Here is an 18858-nt window from a genome sequence, read left to right on the forward strand (position 1 = left end):
GTATTTCTGAGCTGTTGGGACCATTCTGATAGTCCATTCTGGTTAAATGGTCGCACCGCAGTGCTGTTCTTGAGGTGTCGCAACCCACATGAACTCTCATGCCACGAATCGCCTTAGCGCCACAGTGAAAGTGTAGGGGATTTTTGAGTCTGGCTCTCTGCCTAGTCAGGCGTCGCGGCTCAAATGGGGAAAAGTGGAAAAATCAGGTTTTGGGTTAGGGGAACCCAAACCTAAGGGCTCAAGAATGGTTCTAATACCCGGTTTAGTAGAATTCAAGATCTTGGAGGCTAGGACTTGGTCCGGAAGCTTTTATTGGTTCGTTTTTTGATAGCTTTTCCTTGTTATGGTTGTGACTAGGGTATACCGCTAGGCTCGAGAGGAAAGGAACACACTCAGGATCACTATACTCTATTCGCTCAGGACTTGAGGTAAAAAAAATTCACCTGGACTGTGATTAGGGCTTGAGCCCCAGTTATAGAACATGATTATAACCATGCTTAGAATGTTTTATTAAACATGTTTGACTGCGCTATGCATATCTATGTTAAGTGATGTGTGCGTAATTATATCTGATCGAGAAGCTCGACTTATAAGTCGAGGGCAACAATCGCATTCTAAACGCGGGCCGTAATAGCAGGGCCAATAAAGAAGATTGGCTTATAAGCCAATGGCGACAATAGCGTGCTGAACGCAGGCCGTAATGGTAGGGCTAATATAGATGCTCGACTTATAAGTCGTGGACGGCATTAGCATACAGAACGCAGGCTGTAATGGCAGGGCCAATATAGATGCTCAGCTTATAAGCCGAGGGCAGCACTAGCATGCGAAATATAGGCCGTTATGGTTGGGCCAATATAGAAGCTTAGATTATAAGTCGAGAGCGGCAATAGCGTGCTGAACGTAGGTCGTAATGGCAGGACCAATATAGAAGCTCAGCTTATAAGTTATGGATGGCATTAGCGTGCGGAACGTAGGCCGTAATGGCAGGACCAATATAGATACTCGACTTATAAGCTGTGGACAAAATTAGCATGTGAAATACATGCCGTTATGGCTGAGCCAACCCAGAAACATGATATATGCTTGCACAACTCTATAGTCGCTTGGAACATAGAGCGTGGTTCACGCTTGACAGGCTATATAGTCGTTTCCAAGGGGAATAGTGCGATGGGCACCTGTGTGGCTCTATGGCCGCTTAATTGAATTGAATACATGTCTTAGTATAGTTATAACTACTAAGCATGCTATTTATGATCTGAAATATGTTGAATAACTATTTATGAGCATGTTTATGTTTTCTTGCTGAGCCTTGGCTCACGGGTGCTGCATGGTGCAGGTAAGGACAAAGAAAAACTAGACAGCCATGAGTTGGAGAGCTTCAGGGGTAGAGTGTACATATGCGGCCTACTTAACCGCCACAACTGTGATTACTGCTGGGACTAGGGTTGAACCCTGATTTTGCCACCTAGGTCGGCCTTTTGTATCTATATCCGTTTATAAATTCCATTTTGGGATCCCATGTACAGACTTAAATCTTTTAATGAAAGGATTGTCGTTTGACCAAAATTTTTAATACCTATTCCTGGAATTAGTTTTAATTACACTTTCAAGTCCAAATGACTCGTTTAGCGAGTTAATCACTATTAAACACACAGTGTAACAGTCCTAGTTTAGTAGGACGTTACAGTGGCCAACCAAGACATAACAAAAAGACTTTCATGAATCCTCCAATTGAGAAGTCAAATAAGCAGAAAAAGCAAAAGACATAGCTTCATATTTTAGAGCAAAACAACTCTGTCATAGCTTTATTCATTAAAGGAGTGGCTTTCAAATTCATCAATTTTTATTGAGTATTATAATAAGTCTGTTTCAAATTCAAATATATTGATTGATTACACAAACTTATAAATACCTTGTAGACTAAATTGTTGATTTTTTTTGTTGCTTGTTATCTATCTATGCCACCAACACCCAAAAAACATGCATTTTAAAACTAAACACAACATTCTGGATAACAAGTTACCAAAGTAATTAATTACCCCTTGATATATAAGATGAAGACAAAGCTGGGTACCTGGTTACCATTAAAATATTCTTGAAAACTAAGGAAATATATACAAAACAAAACATATAAACAACCCGAGTTACTTTAAAAAGTGGAATATAATATATATATATATATTAAACGTGAAATACAAAACAAAAATAAACAAGAAACTGGTTATTTTGCTCTAACAATTGCCACACACAAAAAAAATTTAACAAAAACATCAAGCACCAAAAGTAACCAGTTACCCCTTGGTATATATATAAGATAAAAACCAAGCTGGGTATCTAGTTACCATTAAAATATTCCTAAAAACTGAGGAAATATATACAAAACAAAACATATAAAACAACTCAGTTGCTTTAAAAAGTGGAATATAATATATATATATATTAAACCTGAAATAAAAAATAAACAAGAAAATGGTTACTTTGCTCTAACAATTGCCACAAAAAAATATAGGAATAAGAAAAATATCTAGCACCAAAGGTAACCAGTTATCGCTTGGTATATAAGATGAACACCAAACTGGGTACCTGATTACTATTAAAACATTCCTGAAAAAAAACTTAGAAAAAATAGACAAAAAAGAACATATAAACTACTCAAATTATATATTAGTAAGTTAATTAAAACAAAACTAACAAAAAATAAATACAAACAACAGATGGAGAACACAAAAAAGATCAACTAATATATAAAAGTCTTAAGTAACAAATGTCTTACAAAAGTAGCAATTTAACATAGATAAGTATGCAACTAACTATTTGTCATAATTTCCAAAAGCCAAATATCCTTCCAAAAGATGAATTGGCCTAGAACATAAACAAAATAAAAAGTCAAATATCATTTCCAAAAGCTTCCAAAATAACCTATGCAGCAGTCTTAAGTAAACCTATGAGCAGTTTTCCTCCTCTTTTGCCTCCTCTCCAAAAGTTTCTCACTGAGTTCATCGCTAGTCAAATATCCATCTTCTTGTTTCTTCTTCCCATGAAAATACAAGCTAACAGCAATGTCTTGGCGAAGCAACCGAGCATCAGGTTCTTTTGTCATCTCATTTTCCTTTCCAAGAATTAATTGCTCAGCAAATTAAGTTGTAAAAATCTCAGAGTCGCTACAATATTGCAAACACAAATAAAAACTAAGAACATAAAAACAAAACCAGAAACAAAAAAGACAAACAAACTTTAAAAAAAAAAACTCACCACTCAACTTGTTGAGGAATGCCTCTAGCAATAGTCAATTGGAAAGCATCATTCTCAGCGACATCATAAGAACTAAGATTAATATTTATATAAGGAAGATCATAAAAACCAGTATTTTCCAATAGAAAAGGAAGCATTACAACAAATGATTCAATCATAGGTAAACTCAAATTTTCATGCCTCGCCCTTGACATAGAATCATAAACAATGAGTGACCTCCTCTTTATGTTAAAATGCAACAAAAGCCAATGAAGAAGAGTCTTCACATTAACAGACATAAGAACATGATCAAGCAGATTCCAGTGAGTGCTGTAAAACAATGACTCACCCCTCATAATCTTCAAAGGAACACAACTGTCATCAATGTTAAATGTACCACTGCCTGATTTCTTAAACTTTTCATACATGAACACAATATTTTGGCCAAAACAACTATCGGTAGTAGAGACTCTCCTCTTCAAACCTTTGCATAACTTAACATTTCTGCTCAAATAATACATCATAACATCAATATGCTGCACTTTAAAAAAAATGCCTATAAGACAAACTATCAAGAAACATGTTACCCATTACAACATAACATATTTGAAAAACAAAGGGTAACCAGTTACCATGAGCTACACAACAAATAATTAAACATTGGGTAACCAGTTACACAGAGCACTGCAACATTAAAAATGATTGTAGTAATTGGTTACCCCATCACAACACAATATAGAATAGAACTCATCAAAGTAGCTTTTTTAAAATATATATATAAAAATGATAAACACGACATTAAAGGAAAGAAACTCACTGATAAATCAACAAACTACCCAGGAAATAACAAACGGTAGAACCAAGTTTTCTCATCAATAAAAATGAAAGTGAAATCTTTTGACGGCTCAACCTTGTTATGATTATATTTCTTAAACCTAAAAAACAAATAAACCAAACAATTTTTAGAAAATCAAACAAACAATTTCAACAGAGCAAAAAAAAAAAAAATTTAAATAACAAATTGTACATACTTGTTATTGTGCTTGAATTTAGTTCTGATCCAACTATGAAACTCAAAAGTTTGTTCTTGAGTGTGATTATGACCAATATCATTAGAAAAATGACATATATTATCCAATACAATCCTCTTTCTTTTTTTGTTTACCTTCATTTTCAGAAGTCCCAAACTTTGTCATGAAATGAGACTTGATCACAACACTCAGCTTCACCTCTCTTTTCTTAGGCAAAATTGCCCCACCATCAACTACTCTTGAAGAATCATAAACAACAATCAATCTATTACTTTTATCATCAATATAACTGCTCTTTTTCAATGGTCTCTCAACAGACTTGTTTATAACCTTCGACATTTCATTTGACACATGAAATGTAGGAGTTGAAGGAGTTGAGCATACCAATAATGCATTTTTAGATTGGCTCTACAAAAATAAAAGAGAAAAAACAAATAATTTGTACACAAATATAAAAAAACAAAGTACTTATATAATAGATGATTAAAAAAATACCTTAACATGAGTAACAAAATCTGAAGCAATCTTCACAGAATGCTCCAAATCAGCCCCCAAATTTTCACTAAGTTTAATATCTTGGTACTCTCCCACACAAACATCATCAAAATAATCCTAAAAAATAAATAAATAAGAGAAACAAAATATATTTTATGAAAAGAAAATTACACAAGAACTGATTACCTGAGAAACATGGTCAAAGTCCATTTGATTTTGTAAATCTAAATCTCGACTATCAACTTTGATAGACACATCGGTCTTAATGTCTACAAGCAAACCGGTTGATGTAGCAAAATTGGCATCAAAACTTTTCTTCAAAGAACCAACTTCACCAAGAATCAAATTTTGGGAAGCTTGGACTTTAGTCAGCTTTACATGTAACTCCTTTATTTGATCTTGGAACCCCTTGTTATAATGATCCTACATACAAGTAAACAAGAAGACAAAAAAATTAAAACAGAAACATATATACAAAGTGTTTTCAAAAAACAAAAAACAAACCTCCAAATGCTTCTTTGGTAGAAAAAGTATAGGCCTCAACAAAAGCATCTTCGATAGTGGAATGTCCTTATCTATAGGTGGTGATGTTGGGCAGAATTTACTTTCAAATGATAAATTTTTCAAAATCCCACTTTTTTTCCTCCGCATTAGGAACGACAATATTGACATCAAACTGCATTAAATTAAAAAAAACAAAGAGAATCAAATAAAAAGAACATAAATAGTAACAAGTTGCTTTAATAAATAAATATGAAATAAAAAAAACATAAAAATGACAAGTAACCAGTTACATACAAATATAAAATAAATACAAAAAATACAGCACAAAACAAAAAAGGAAAAAAATTACCTTATCATCTATAAAGACTTTGTCAAGAACTTCTTGATAATTCACATTATCCTTGCTATACCAATTCAATATCCTTAGAAAATCATAACCAACCCTCTGACATAAAAACGATGAACAAAAATTGGAAGTGTCTCATAAATCCATATAACAAATGCAAGAGGAAAACCAAAACACTTGTAACTATAATTTTCAAGAGACCCATCTGCTTTCCTAGCAATCTTCATATAAAGGCATTCTTCTCTTTTAAAGTTGAGCGCATATAACACCTAGTTCTTTGCCACAAAAGTTTGTCAAATGCACAAGTTGTGCTTGCCATGCAGTACTTGGCAAATCCAAAAAAATGACCAAAAGGAGTTCTTCTAAACACAACCTTCTACTTCTTGGTGAAAACTTTCTTCAAATCAGCTATAACCTCTTGTTTACTCCATTGTTGAATCTTACTTCCAAATTGAAACTCTGGTTTGATCATATAATGCACAGCCAGGAAAAAAAATACACACACACACACAATTACCACAAAAAAGAAAATTAAAATAACTAAAAGCTACAAGGGAAACCAGTTACTTTAAAAGTTAACCAACTACATTACAACCTATGCAAGGCAAAAACAAATCAAATATAAAACAAGAACACTTAAAAATCACAAATAAAACTGATTATGTAGAAAAATTAGAAATAGAAACTCACAAAAAAGAAACCAGTTACTTACCAAAGTAACCAGTTACCTTGGAAATTAAACAACACATGAAAAAACATACACAGCTAGGGTAACCAGTTACCTGTAGATTTAACAAGCTATATTACAACCTATACAAGCCAAAAACAAATCAACTATAAAACAACAACACCTAAAAATCACAATTAAAAATGATTACTTATAATTATTATAAACAAACACTCACAAAAGAATCTACATTGCAACCTATACAAGGCAAATACAGCTAGGGTAACCAATTACTTGTAGATTAAACAACACATGAAAAATCATACACAGCTAGGGTAATCAATTACTTATAGATTTAACAAGCTACATTGCAACCTATACAAGACAAACACAAATCAACTATAAAAAATAGGAAAACTTGAAAATCACAAATAAAATGATTACTTAATATCATTAGAAATTGACACTTTTTTTTTTAAAAAAAAAAAACCAATTACTTATCAAATTAATTGGTTACCTTAACAATTAAACAACACGTTTAAAATACGATAATCTCAAAGTAAATAGTTACCTATAACCAAAAAAAGAATTAAAAAAAAGCAAAATAAACAAAAAATATAGTAACCGAATCTCAAAAACCAAACAACATAGAACATACCATTACTAAAAAAAATGCATCTAATTATTCAAAATCAAAATAACAAACTAAAACAAAAAAAACGATCAAAACAGAACAAGCCAAGTAAAACTCAAAGACCATAAGGAAACTAACAACACAATAGACAAAACAAAAATCTATGCAAAAAACCAAACAAAATTGAACAAACCATTATTCAAAAAATGCATTTCAAAATGACAAACTAAAACTAGCAAAACAACCAAAATAGAACCGGCCAAAAAAACTAAAAATCCATAACCAAACAAACAACACAAAATAAGTACTAATAAAGCACCACAAAAAAAAAACAAAGAAAACTAGCAAAAAACAACGAACCAAACAACCGATCAGACCTCCATTTGCCGACACTGAATACTCATGTTTCCTCCGTTCTATGAAGTTGTAGGCCTCTATTCGCGAAAGAAAAATGTCTTTGTTCACATAAGTAAAACGCCACCGCTCATCGACCTTGAGACCACCGTTCACCTTCGATCACCGCACTTGAAGACCTTCGTCTGCCTCCGTTCGCCGAAGTTGCAGATATCGGTAACTCAGAAATCGCTACAACTGCCAAAGGAGAAGAAGGGTTTGAGAAAACTTAAATTGTAAAAAGTAAATTGTAAAGTTTTTAATATTAAAACTAATATATAATCATTAAATAAATAAACAAATAAATGTACAAACTGAAAAGTTAACTTTTGCCACTTAATAGGTAAAATAAAATACTTAAAATAACTAAAAATGAATATGAAATTACATAATTACCCTTCTATATTTATAAAATAATATTATTAGAAATCAAAATATAGTATAATTGATGATTTGTTACAAAAGTATGAGAAAAAAAGCCATGAAAAGCCATAAAATAATATTTCTAAAAAAAGTCATATTTTTTGAAATTTTATTAAAAAAAACTCATATAAAAAATGTAATTTCCACTAATTTAGGGTCCGTTTGGTAAAATTTTTGTTTTAAAAATTTTTAAACACAAAAATGAAAATAAAATCTTATTTTTATTTCTTTATTTTTAAAAAATAAGAATATGTTTGGTAACTATTTTTGTTTTTTGTTTTTAAAAATAAAAAATAATAAAAGCGTTTGATAACTTTTATTTTTATTTTTTGTTTAACAATATGAAGTGGTAATTTGAAGAAGAGAAGAAAAAAGAAAGAAAAAATTGAAAATTGTTTAAAAAAAATTTGAAAGTGAAAAAATTCTATTTTCAAAATTTAATAAATTTTAATTAAAATTTAAAAAAATAATAAATAAAAATTTAATTACCAAATATATTTTTTATTTAATTGTCAAATTTTTAATTAATTAAATAAAATTTTTTTTTTTTTTTAAGTGATACCAACAACAACTTAATTAGTGATTTCTCTCCTCTCGTCTCTCCCTCGTGGCTCTGCCTCTGGCGCACGCCACTTAAATCTCTCTTCTCCTCGTTTTGTTTGTAGAGGTATGTGATTCCACATTTTCAGCTTTTACATTTTACTTATTTAATTTTATTCCTTTCGCCTTCGTTTCGAACTCCACCAGAAGAAGAACCTGTATTATACATAGCCTTCATTTTCCGGCTTTCGGTATAGTGACGACGATTTCTTTGGGAATTTTTTTCCTGATGTAGGTAACGAGAAAGTGGGTCTAGTCAACCAGCCACGTACTCCCTTTGGTATGGTTGATTAGATAATAGATATGCTTCGTATTCTCAGTAGAAGACTCGGAAATTCTGTACTCAGTAATGGAATTGTTGGGTCAAACTCGACTTCTTATTTGAGCTTTCTTGCTACTAGCTTCTCTTCACCTGCAACGACTGTTCTGAAAAAATCTGAAAATGGTAATTCTTTTACGGTATCTTACCTTGTAAACTCATGTGGGTTGTCCCCAGAAATTGCCATTGTTGCTTCTCGCAAGTTAAAGCTCAAAAACCCAGAAAGAGCTGATTCTGTATTGGCATTCTTTAGAGAGCACGAATTCTCGGGGACCCAGTTCTCAAAAATTGTTAGGTTGCGGCCTCGGATTCTTTCATCGGATCCGGAGAAAACTTTTTTGCCAAAGTTTGAGTTTTTCTACTCAAAAGGGTATTCAAAGAAGGACCTGGCGAGTCTTATATATTCTGATACTCGTATTTTGTATAGAAGCTTGGATAGGAACATTGCACCTATTTACAACCTACTCAAGAGTGTATTGCCTAATGAGCTGTTGGTCTATGGTTCGAAGCATCAACGGGTGCCCTTACTTAAAAATTGGAAATCTGTGACTACGAATCTTTGGTTGTCGAGAGATTTAGGTTTCACTAATATAGCTTTTATATTGCAAAATTTTCCTGAGATTCTGATCCTGAAGCCTGAAAGATTTAGTAGTATTGTGGATAAGGTTAAAGACATGGGATTTTGTCCAAAGAAATTCACTTTCTGGTTTGCAGTTTGCACTTTATCTAGGAAGGATTTTAAGAAAACTTGGAACCGGAATTGCAAGGCTTACATGCGGTTTGGTTGGTCCGAAGATGATATTCTAAATGCATTTAAGATGCACCCGAATTGCATGGCAATGTCGGAAAATAAGATAGAGAAATCAATGGATTTTCTAGTAAACAAGATGGGGTGGTCGTCGAAAAATATTGTAAAGTGTCCGGTAATTCTATTTTACAGCTTTGAGAAGAGAATTCTACCGAGATGTTCTGTTGTTCAAGTTTTGTTGGCGAAGGGGTTGATCAAAAAAGATATCAGCTTTTGTGGCGTGATACAAAGCGTGGAGTCAAAGTTCTTGAAGAAGTATGTGACCAAGTATCATGAGCATGTGCCTACGCTGTTGAGTGTTTACAAAGGGAACACAGATGTTAAAGATGCATAACAAGAGAAACATGCTCTTATCTTACTCTTTTGTTTTTTGTACAAGTCACATGCATTGCGAAGAAGAGTTTGATATGCTAGGTATAAAACAATTTGAAAAATCATGTGGCACAACACAAGGTCTCTAAAAACTTCTCTTGTGTACTTATATTTTATGCATTCTGTTGATATATGAACTTTTGAGTTCTGATCTGCTAGTGCTTTAGTTTGCATTACAACTTGATTGATTTTTAACAAAGTTTCTCCTACATTGTAGTGGTGCCAAATTTTGCTTTGTGTAAATTTTCAATACTTTCAAAATTTTGTTTTGTGAGATGTGATTGTCTTCATTTAATTGGTTTGTTAACTTCAATGTTGTTGATAGTTGTGTATGTTTGTTTGACACTCCAAACTCGGCCAAGACCTCTATTCACTTGTCCAGTCTCCCTATCAATTTTATCAACTTAATGACTACGGCTACTAAACAGAACGCTTAATCTTATTTTAGTGTACTTTGTTCTTATATATTGTAAAAATAAGCTGTGACTTGGCTCTTTCTATTCTTCTGCCATGATTTTGGAAATGAGATAAAATTTCTGGGAAGCTAATAATTGTGGTCAGTCTACAAAGTGAGGTTTATAGACCAAATGAAGATGATCCATTTACTATGATGGTAAAAGTTGTATTTTCCCAGGCCATTCAATCTTTGTTCCCGTATTATGGTTTATTTAGTTAGTTCAAGGTTGTCGTGTTTAGGTGTGTTTAACTTTTATTCAAAAGAAAAGTTATAATGTTTATCAATGAATTCAAGTCTGTGCGGGGATGTAGCTCAGATGGTAGAGCGCTCGCTTAGCATGCGAGAGGCACGGGGATCGATACCCCGCATCTCCATTTTGTAACTATTTTTTCCTTCTATTTGACCACTTTTGGCGCTTTTATAGTGATTTCAAGAGAAGCGTGGTATACATTTTTAAAGATTGTAGTTTAAATTTTAGAAGGATTTTAAGGGGTTGTGGTTTAAAATTATAAAGATTTTGTATTAGATTCACACATTACATTATATAAATTAAAATAGAGTATGTTTATGATTTAAGCTTAAAGGATTAAAACTTAAACCTTGTGGATTAAATTTTGATGCCATTTAAGTTTAGTGGTTCATATTTTAAGCCATTTAAGGCTTGCAGTTTAAATTTTAAGGCAAGTGGTTTAAATTTTAAGCCTTGTGATTTAAATTTAAAGCTTAGTGGTTTAAATTTCAAACCTAGGGGTTTAAAGATACTTGATTTATAATTTAAGCTTAAATTGATAAAAATTTATAAATTGTAGTTTAAATTTGATATCATTTAAGCCTTGTGGTTCAAATTTATAAATATTGGTTTAAAATTATAAAGATTTTGTATTAGATTCACACATTACATTATATAGATTAAAATAGAGTATGTTTATGATTTAAGCCTAAAGGATTAAAACTTAAACCTTGTAGATTAAATTTTGATGCCATTTAAGTTTAGTGGTTCATATTTTAAGCCATTTAAGGCTTGCAGTTTAAATTTTAAGGCAAGTGGTTTAAATTTTAAGCCTTGTGATTTAAATTTAAAGCTTAGTGGTTTAAATTTCAAACCTAGGGGTTTAAAGATACTTGATTTATAATTTAAGCTTAAATTGATAAAAATTTATAAATTGTAGTTTAAATTTGATGCCATTTAAGCATTGTGGTTCAAATTTATAAATAGTGGTTTAAATTTTAAGCCATTTGGTTTAAAATTGTAAAGATTTTGTATTAGATTCACACATTACATTATATAAATTAAAATAGAGTATGTTTATGATTTAAGCTTAAAGGATTAAAACTTAAACCTTGTGGATTAAATTTTGATGCCATTTAAGTTTAGTGGTTCATATTTTAAGTCATTTAAGGCTTGCAGTTTAAATTTAAAGGCAAGTGCTTTAAATTTTAAGCCTTGTGGTTTAAATTTAAAGCTTAATGGTTTAAATTTCAAACCTAGGGGTTTAAAAGAGAGTATGTTTATGATTTAAGCCTAAATGATTAAAACTTAAACCTCATGGATTAAATTTTGATGCCATTTAAGTTTAGTAGTTCATATTTTAAGCCATTTAAATTTAAAGGCAAGTGCTTTAAATTTTAAGCTTTGTGGTTTAAATTTAAAGTTTAGTGGTTTAAATTTCAAACCTAGGGGTTTAAAGATACTTGATTTATAATTTAAGCTTAAATGGATAAAAATTTTATAAATTGTGGTTTAAATTTGATGCCATTTAAGCCTTGTGGTTCAAATTTATAAATTGTAGTTTAAATTTTAAGTCATTTGGTTTAAAATTATAAAGATTTTGTATTAGATTCACACATTACATTATATAGATTAAAAAAGAGTATGTTTATGATTTAAGACTAAAGGATTATAACTTAAACCTTGTGGATTAAATTTTGATGCCATTTAAGTTTAGTGGTTCATATTTTAAGCCATTTAAGGCTTGCGGTTTAAATTTTAAGGCAAGTGGTTTAAATTTTAAGCCTTGTGGTTTAAATTTAAAGCTTAGTGGTTTAAATTTCAAACCTAGGGGTTTAGAGATACTTGATTTATAATTTAAGCTTAAATGGATAAAAATTTATAAATTGTGGTTTAAATTTGATGTCATTTAAGCCTTGTGGTTCAAATTTATAAATAGTGGTTTAAATTTTAAACAATTTGGTTTAAAATTATAAAGATTTTGTATTAGATTAACACATTACATTATATAGATTAAAAGATAGTATGTTTATAATTTAAGCCTAAAGGATTAAAACTTAAACCTTGTGGATTAAATTTTGTATGTCATTTAAGTTTAGTGGTTCATATTTTAAGCCATTTAAGACTTGCGGTTTAAATTTTAAGCCTTGTGGTTTAAATTTAAAATAATGCTTAAAATTTAAACACAAGACTTAAAGTCTAAATCATGTCCCTTTAAAATGTAAACCTCAACGCTTAAAATCTAAACCATAACTCTTCAAAATGTAAACTACAAAACTTAAAATGTAAACCACTTGGCTAAAAATCTAAAACACGACCCTTTAATAGAGCTGTAAATACAGGTCGGACTTTCTTGCACGGCACGAAACCGGCACGAGCCTAGGAGGCACGAGCACAACACGACACGAAAAAATATGGGCTTGGGCCAGGCACGACACGAATTGAAAATTGGCACGACATGGGCCTGAGCACGACCCGACATGGGCCTGAGCACGACACGGCACGACAAGCCCGAAGGCACGACACAAAAATACGAACAAACTAGCCTGAAAGTACGACACGATAAAAAGCCCGATATATTGACATTAATAATGATAATAAATTTTTATTTGTCAATTATCTATAAATTAAAATGATAATAAAAGTCTATTATTTTTCTCAATGTTTATATTTTTATAATTATATTATTTTATTTTTAAGATTTGTGAGTTAAATTTTTTAGCATTTATTAGTATGTATTCAAATTCTAATAATTATATTTGATATAATTTTGTGTAAAGCATTGTTAAAAAGTATATAAAAATATCTAAAACTATAATTTAAACAAAAAGATGTATTTGGATTGGTGGTGAGTCCATTGATTGTTAAATAGGAGGTGGAGGGTTTAATTCTCCATCTTCACATTTTTTGACAATAATAAAATGGGCCCAAATTTGGGCCTAAATAAGGAAAGTGGGTCGGCCCGACTTGGCCCCAACATGACACGACATGGGCCGTGCTGGGCTTACTCTTTCAAATATGAGCCAGCTCGGCCCTGCACGAATTGAATATGGGCTCGGCCTGAATTATTTGGAGGCACGAAAATGTGGGCCAAGCCAGGCCGGGGCAACCTATATTTACAGCTCTACCCTTTAAACTATAAAGCATAAGGTTTAAAATCTAAACCAAAACTCTTTAAGAGTTAAACCACAAGTCTTAAATTAAAATTTAAACCACGATTCTTTAAAATTTAAACCACAAGGCTTAAAATTTAAACCACTAGGCTTAAAATCTAAACTACTTCTCTTTCAAATGTAAACCTCAATGCTTAAAATCTAAATCACAACTTTTTAAAATCTAAATAGTTAAATATGTCATTCGATCATCATCATTATTCACAAATCTAATTAAAACATTTCACTAGTTTCACACACATAAAAAGTATATGTAGTTAAGCAGTGCATAAATCACAAAGTGACAATTATTAATTACAAGAGTAAATAATATAATAGATAACATATATATTACAGGGTTTATCCACTAAAGTTCTAGCAAGTAGACTACTTCTATTGGCCATAGATTTAACTTCTTTTTCACAAGAGCCTCCCACTAGGAGACTTTAGACTTTTATCTTTAGCAGCCTAAGTTTCATCTGAAATTTATTTGTAAGAATGCATATAGGCAATAAAAGTAAGAATGCAAAAACACTCTTATTCATATATTTATATGAATTCAAAAGGCTTTTAACCACAAACAAAACACAAAGTACATATCCAAAACAAGCAAGGAAAGCAATTATAACATACCAAATTTTAAAGTATATAAAAGAGAAAACAAAGCGTAGAGGGAACATCAGTAATTTGATCAAAACTTAAATAAATATACGTGTATACAAAGACATCATTAGCTGAGTTAAATAATGCATAAACCATACAAGCGGCTTGAAAATTTTGGAATTTTGCACAGCACAATATATGTGAAGAGAAAAACTAACTCATGATCTTATACCCCTTACAACATCCAAGACTAAACAAAAATTTTAGTGTAAAACAATTTTATAGCAAACACTATTAATTTATAATATTCAAACTAATGAATGGTGACTAATACTATATAATATATAATATATATATTTGTTAGTTAAAGTTGTTAGGTGGTTATGGTTAGTTAGATATTCTGTTTGTACAGCTGTAGATTAGTTACTAGTTCTCTGTTAACTAATTATTCTAACTAACTCTCTTAAGCTTGTATATATAGAGCATTGTGCTCAGATTGATTAATTAATGATAACCACATTTAGCTCAATACTTTTCTTTGTTCTTATTCTGAACATGGTATCAGAGTAGGTTCTTTTTTTTTTTTTTGCTTCCGCAACTCTTCTTCTCCGATCGTGATTCATATTTCTCCATTCTCTGTTTTTTCTCGACTGTTTTTCATGGCTGCTCAACCAGCTCCGACCATCAATCCTGTTGTTTTTGCTCATAAGGTTTCTGTAAAGCTTGATGATAACAATTTTCTTCTCTGGCGTCCCCAAGTTCTCTCAGCCATTCGTGGCCATCGACTTCAAAACTTCATCTCCGATTCTGTTCAGCCTCCACGCAAGTTTCTCACTCAAGAAGATGAAGTTCGTGGCCATATCAACCCCAGCTTCCAAGAATGGGAGGTTCAAGATCAACTTCTTTATTCATGGTTGCTCTCCTCCATGTCTGGTGGAATTCTCACGTGAATTGTAGGAGCTGAAACGTCTGCGCAAATCTGGAAAACCTTAGAGGTATATTTCGTTACTCAAACCTCTGCCAAAATCGATCTATACACTACTCAACTTCAAAACTGTAAGAAAGGTTCACTCTCCATAAATGAATACTTGCTTCGAATCAAAACACCTGTTGATCGATTAGGCTCAGTCGGTCACAAGGTTTCTGTGAAAGAACATGTTTCTGCAATCTTCAAAGGCTTGCCTTCTGTCTATGATACATTTGTTATTTCTGTTAATTCAAGAAATGATCAGTACTCGGTTGCTGAAATTGAGACTTTACTTTTGTCTCAAGAACATCGAATGGAGAATCACAATAGAGATCTTGACTCTATCAATCTTGCTACTCATCGTGGTTTTAGGACAAAACCCCCAGGATTTTCCAATTTCTCTCACACTGCAGATTCCAAATCTGTTCTTGAACATGGTTCAGCAAATAATCATGGTCGTGGATCTTGGAATCCTTATGCTGTCTCCTCAAGATTCACTTCATCTGGTCCAGCTTCGAATCCCTACACTACAGGTCGTGGCTCGTCCAGTTCATCTTCTTCTCCAATCACTTCTTCCACAGTCCTGGGATCACGGCCAGTGTGTCAACTCTGCTCAAGACTTGGTCACCTTGCATCCAGGTGCTATCAACGATTCAACATGGACTTTCCTGGAGTTGGTGCCGCTAATGTAACCAAGCATTCCGCTCAAATTTCCACGGCTGATACTGTTTCTAATGATGCTTGGTATCTTGATTCGGGTGCCACAACTCATTGCACTGCCAGTAGCTCCAATTTTACTCACAAACAGTCGTATGTTGGTTCAGATCAGGTGCATATGGGTGATGGTGCTGGTCTTCCCATTCAAAACATTGGTAATACTCTTTTTCACTAAGATATTTCATCTAAACCCCTTGTCTTAAATCGCATGCTTCATGTTCCACATATCACCAAAAATCTTATTTCTGTTTCTAAGTTTGCCTTTGATAATAATGCTTTCTTTGAGTTTTATCCTCATTATTGTCTTGTGAAAGACCAGGATTCGAAGGAAATTTTACTGACCGGACAGCTTAAGCAAGGGCTTTATATCATAGAACCTTCCCAATTACAAATATCCAAGTCTGCTCAATCTTTTAATCCTAATGTTATGTATACTGTTACTCATGCACCTATGCATTCTACTTCTGTGTCTTCATGTAATAATTTTTCTTTGTGGCATAAGAAACTTGCTCATCCCTCTGCTAAGATTGTAAAATCTATCATGACCATTTGTAATATTCCTGAAAGAAATAAAACTGTTGCCGATTTCTGTGATGCTTGTTGTAAAGGAAAGATTCATAAATTTCCCTTTCCTAACTCAGAAACTGTTTTTACTAAACCTTTGTAGTTAGTCCACACTGATATTTGGGGTCCCTCTCCCATGCTTTCCTCATGTGGTTACAAATACTATATCCATTTTATCGATGCCTATTCTAGGTACACTTGGGTATTCCTTTTAAAAGCCAAATCTGAGGCCTTGCAAACGTTTATTAATTTTCGAACTCAGGTAGAAAAAGAGTTCAATCAATCCATTATATATGTCCAATCTGATTGGGGGGGGGGGGGGGGGGGGGGGAGTATCAAGCCTTAGAACCTTATTTCACTAAGAATGGCATTACTCATAGGCTGTCTTGTCCAACCACTCACCAACAAAATGGTGTTACTAAGATAAAACACAGACACTTGATTGAAACTGGCCTAACTCTTCTTGCCCAAGCCTCCATGCCCTTATCTTACTGGGATGAAGCTGTTAGAATAACTTGCTATGTTATCAATAGACTCCCAACACCAGTTATCCAAAATGACACTCCCTTACACAAACTATTTGACAAATATCCTGACTACTCCACTCTAAATTTTTTTGGATGTACCTATTTCCCAAACACCCGACCCTATAACAAGCATAAACTTGATTTTCGGTCTGAAAAATGCACTTTCCTAGGATACAGTTTGAAACATAAGGGATACAAATGTCTTGCTTCATCTGGTAGAATTTACATTTCAAGAGATGTTATCTTTGATGAATATACTTTTCCTTTTGCAATTCTTTCTGCTTCTACTAATGTAACCCGTGATAATGTTTCTCTTGGTCCTTCTGCTCTTCTCCCTACACGTTCTGGTCAAGTACATTTTATCACACCAACTCTGTCCATTCCTTCATCCTTATCTACTTCTGCACCAACTCATCACTCCATTTCACCATCTGCATCAACTGCTTCTGCTTCTCACAGTTCTGCATCAACTGCTCAAGCTTCTGCACCTGTGCAGCCAGATTATGCTCCGCCTGTTTCTGAAGTTACAACTGCACCACAAGCTCCTGTCAACAATCATCCTATGGTTACACGAGCCAAAGTTGGCACATACAAGCCCAAAGTTCTGATGGTGTCCAACGAACCTTTAACTATAGCATCAGCTCTCAAAGATCCTAAGTGGAATCAAGCTATGCAGGTTGAAATTACTGCTCTAAAGAATAACAAGACTTGGATACTTGTTCCTCTTCCTCCTACAGGCGTGCCATAGGCTGTAGATGGGTCTACAGGACAAAAGAAAACCCAGATGGCATTATTGCTCAACACAAGGCCAGACTGGTTGCCAAAGGGTTTTTGTAGCAGCATGGCTATGATTTTACAGAGACTTTCAGTCATGTAGTTAAACCAACAACAATTCGAGTCATTTTAACCATTGCCTTATCTAATGGCTGGAAAATAAGGCAATTAGATGTCAATAATGCCTTCTTGAATGGAGAGCTCACTGAAGAGGTATTCATGACTCAACCTCCTGGATTCATTGATCAAAGTTCTCCTCATTTAGTGTGTAAACTAACCAAGGCATTATATGGACTACAACAAGATCCTAGGGCCTGGTTTGATAAACTCAAAACTGCCCTCATGACATTTCGTTTTATCTTTGCTCGAGCTGACCAATCTTTATTCACCAGGAAAACTGATTCTCATACCACTTATGTTCTTGTATATGTGGATGATATCCTGATAACTGGAAGTTCCATGGCTGCTGTTTCCACTCTCATCTCAGATCTTAATGCCTCATTTGCGTTAAAGGATCTTGGCCAAATAGACTACTTCCTTGGCATTCAAGTTCGACATCTCCATGATGGCTTACACTTATGTCAAAAGAAATACATAATGGATCTTCTATGCTGTGCTAAAATGGACTTTGCCAATTCTCTTCCTACTCCCATGACTGGTGGAGAAAAACTATCGGCCTTCAACAGTGATCCTCTTGCTAATCCTCATCAATATCGCAACTTAGTTGGAGCATTGCAATATGCTGTCATCACTCGGCCAGAGATAGCTTATGCTGTTAATAAGGTGTCTCAATTCATGCAAAATCCCCTTGAGTCTCATCTCAAAGTGGTTAAGAAGATCCTCCGGTATCTCAAAGGCACTCTCGACCTTGGCCTACACTTCAAACCCAGTTCAAAACTTGTTTTGACAGGATTCTGTGATGCTGATTGGGCATCCGATCTTGATGATCGCAGATCAACTTCAGGTTTCTGTATCTATTTGGGTTCAAACTTAGTCTCCTGGAGCTCCAAAAAGCAGCGAACAGTCTCTCGTTCCAGCACTGAAG

General features: G+C 33.3%; 2 protein-coding genes and 1 non-coding gene across 3 annotated transcripts; 2 read left to right on the forward strand and 1 right to left on the reverse strand.

Annotated features, from left to right (window-relative positions):
• Positions 1–2238: 2238 nt before the first annotated feature.
• On the reverse strand, positions 2239–7499 carry LOC133794223 (uncharacterized). Its single transcript, XM_062231444.1, has 5 exons — positions 5611–7499; positions 5262–5433; positions 4944–5180; positions 4758–4874; positions 2239–4670 (listed from the first exon to the last, which is right to left on the reverse strand). Exons 1-5 carry the CDS (start codon positions 5616–5618, stop codon positions 4362–4364), a joined length of 843 nt encoding a protein of 280 aa, XP_062087428.1. The 5' UTR covers positions 5619–7499; the 3' UTR covers positions 2239–4361.
• Positions 7500–8296: 797 nt separating this feature from the next.
• On the forward strand, positions 8297–10097 carry LOC133794235 (uncharacterized). Its single transcript, XM_062231451.1, has 2 exons — positions 8297–8391; positions 8560–10097. The coding sequence occupies exon 2, from the start codon at positions 8628–8630 to the stop codon at positions 9783–9785; it is 1158 nt and encodes a 385-aa protein (XP_062087435.1). The 5' UTR covers positions 8297–8391; positions 8560–8627; the 3' UTR covers positions 9786–10097.
• A 484-nt stretch (positions 10098–10581) lies between these two features.
• Positions 10582–10654, forward strand: TRNAA-AGC (transfer RNA alanine (anticodon AGC)). Its single transcript has one exon. It is a non-coding gene; the product is annotated as a tRNA-Ala (tRNA).
• Positions 10655–18858: the final 8204 nt, after the last annotated feature.

This window comes from Humulus lupulus, chromosome 1 (genome assembly GCF_963169125.1).
Source record: "Humulus lupulus chromosome 1, drHumLupu1.1, whole genome shotgun sequence".
Lineage (NCBI taxonomy): Eukaryota > Viridiplantae > Streptophyta > Magnoliopsida > Rosales > Cannabaceae > Humulus > Humulus lupulus.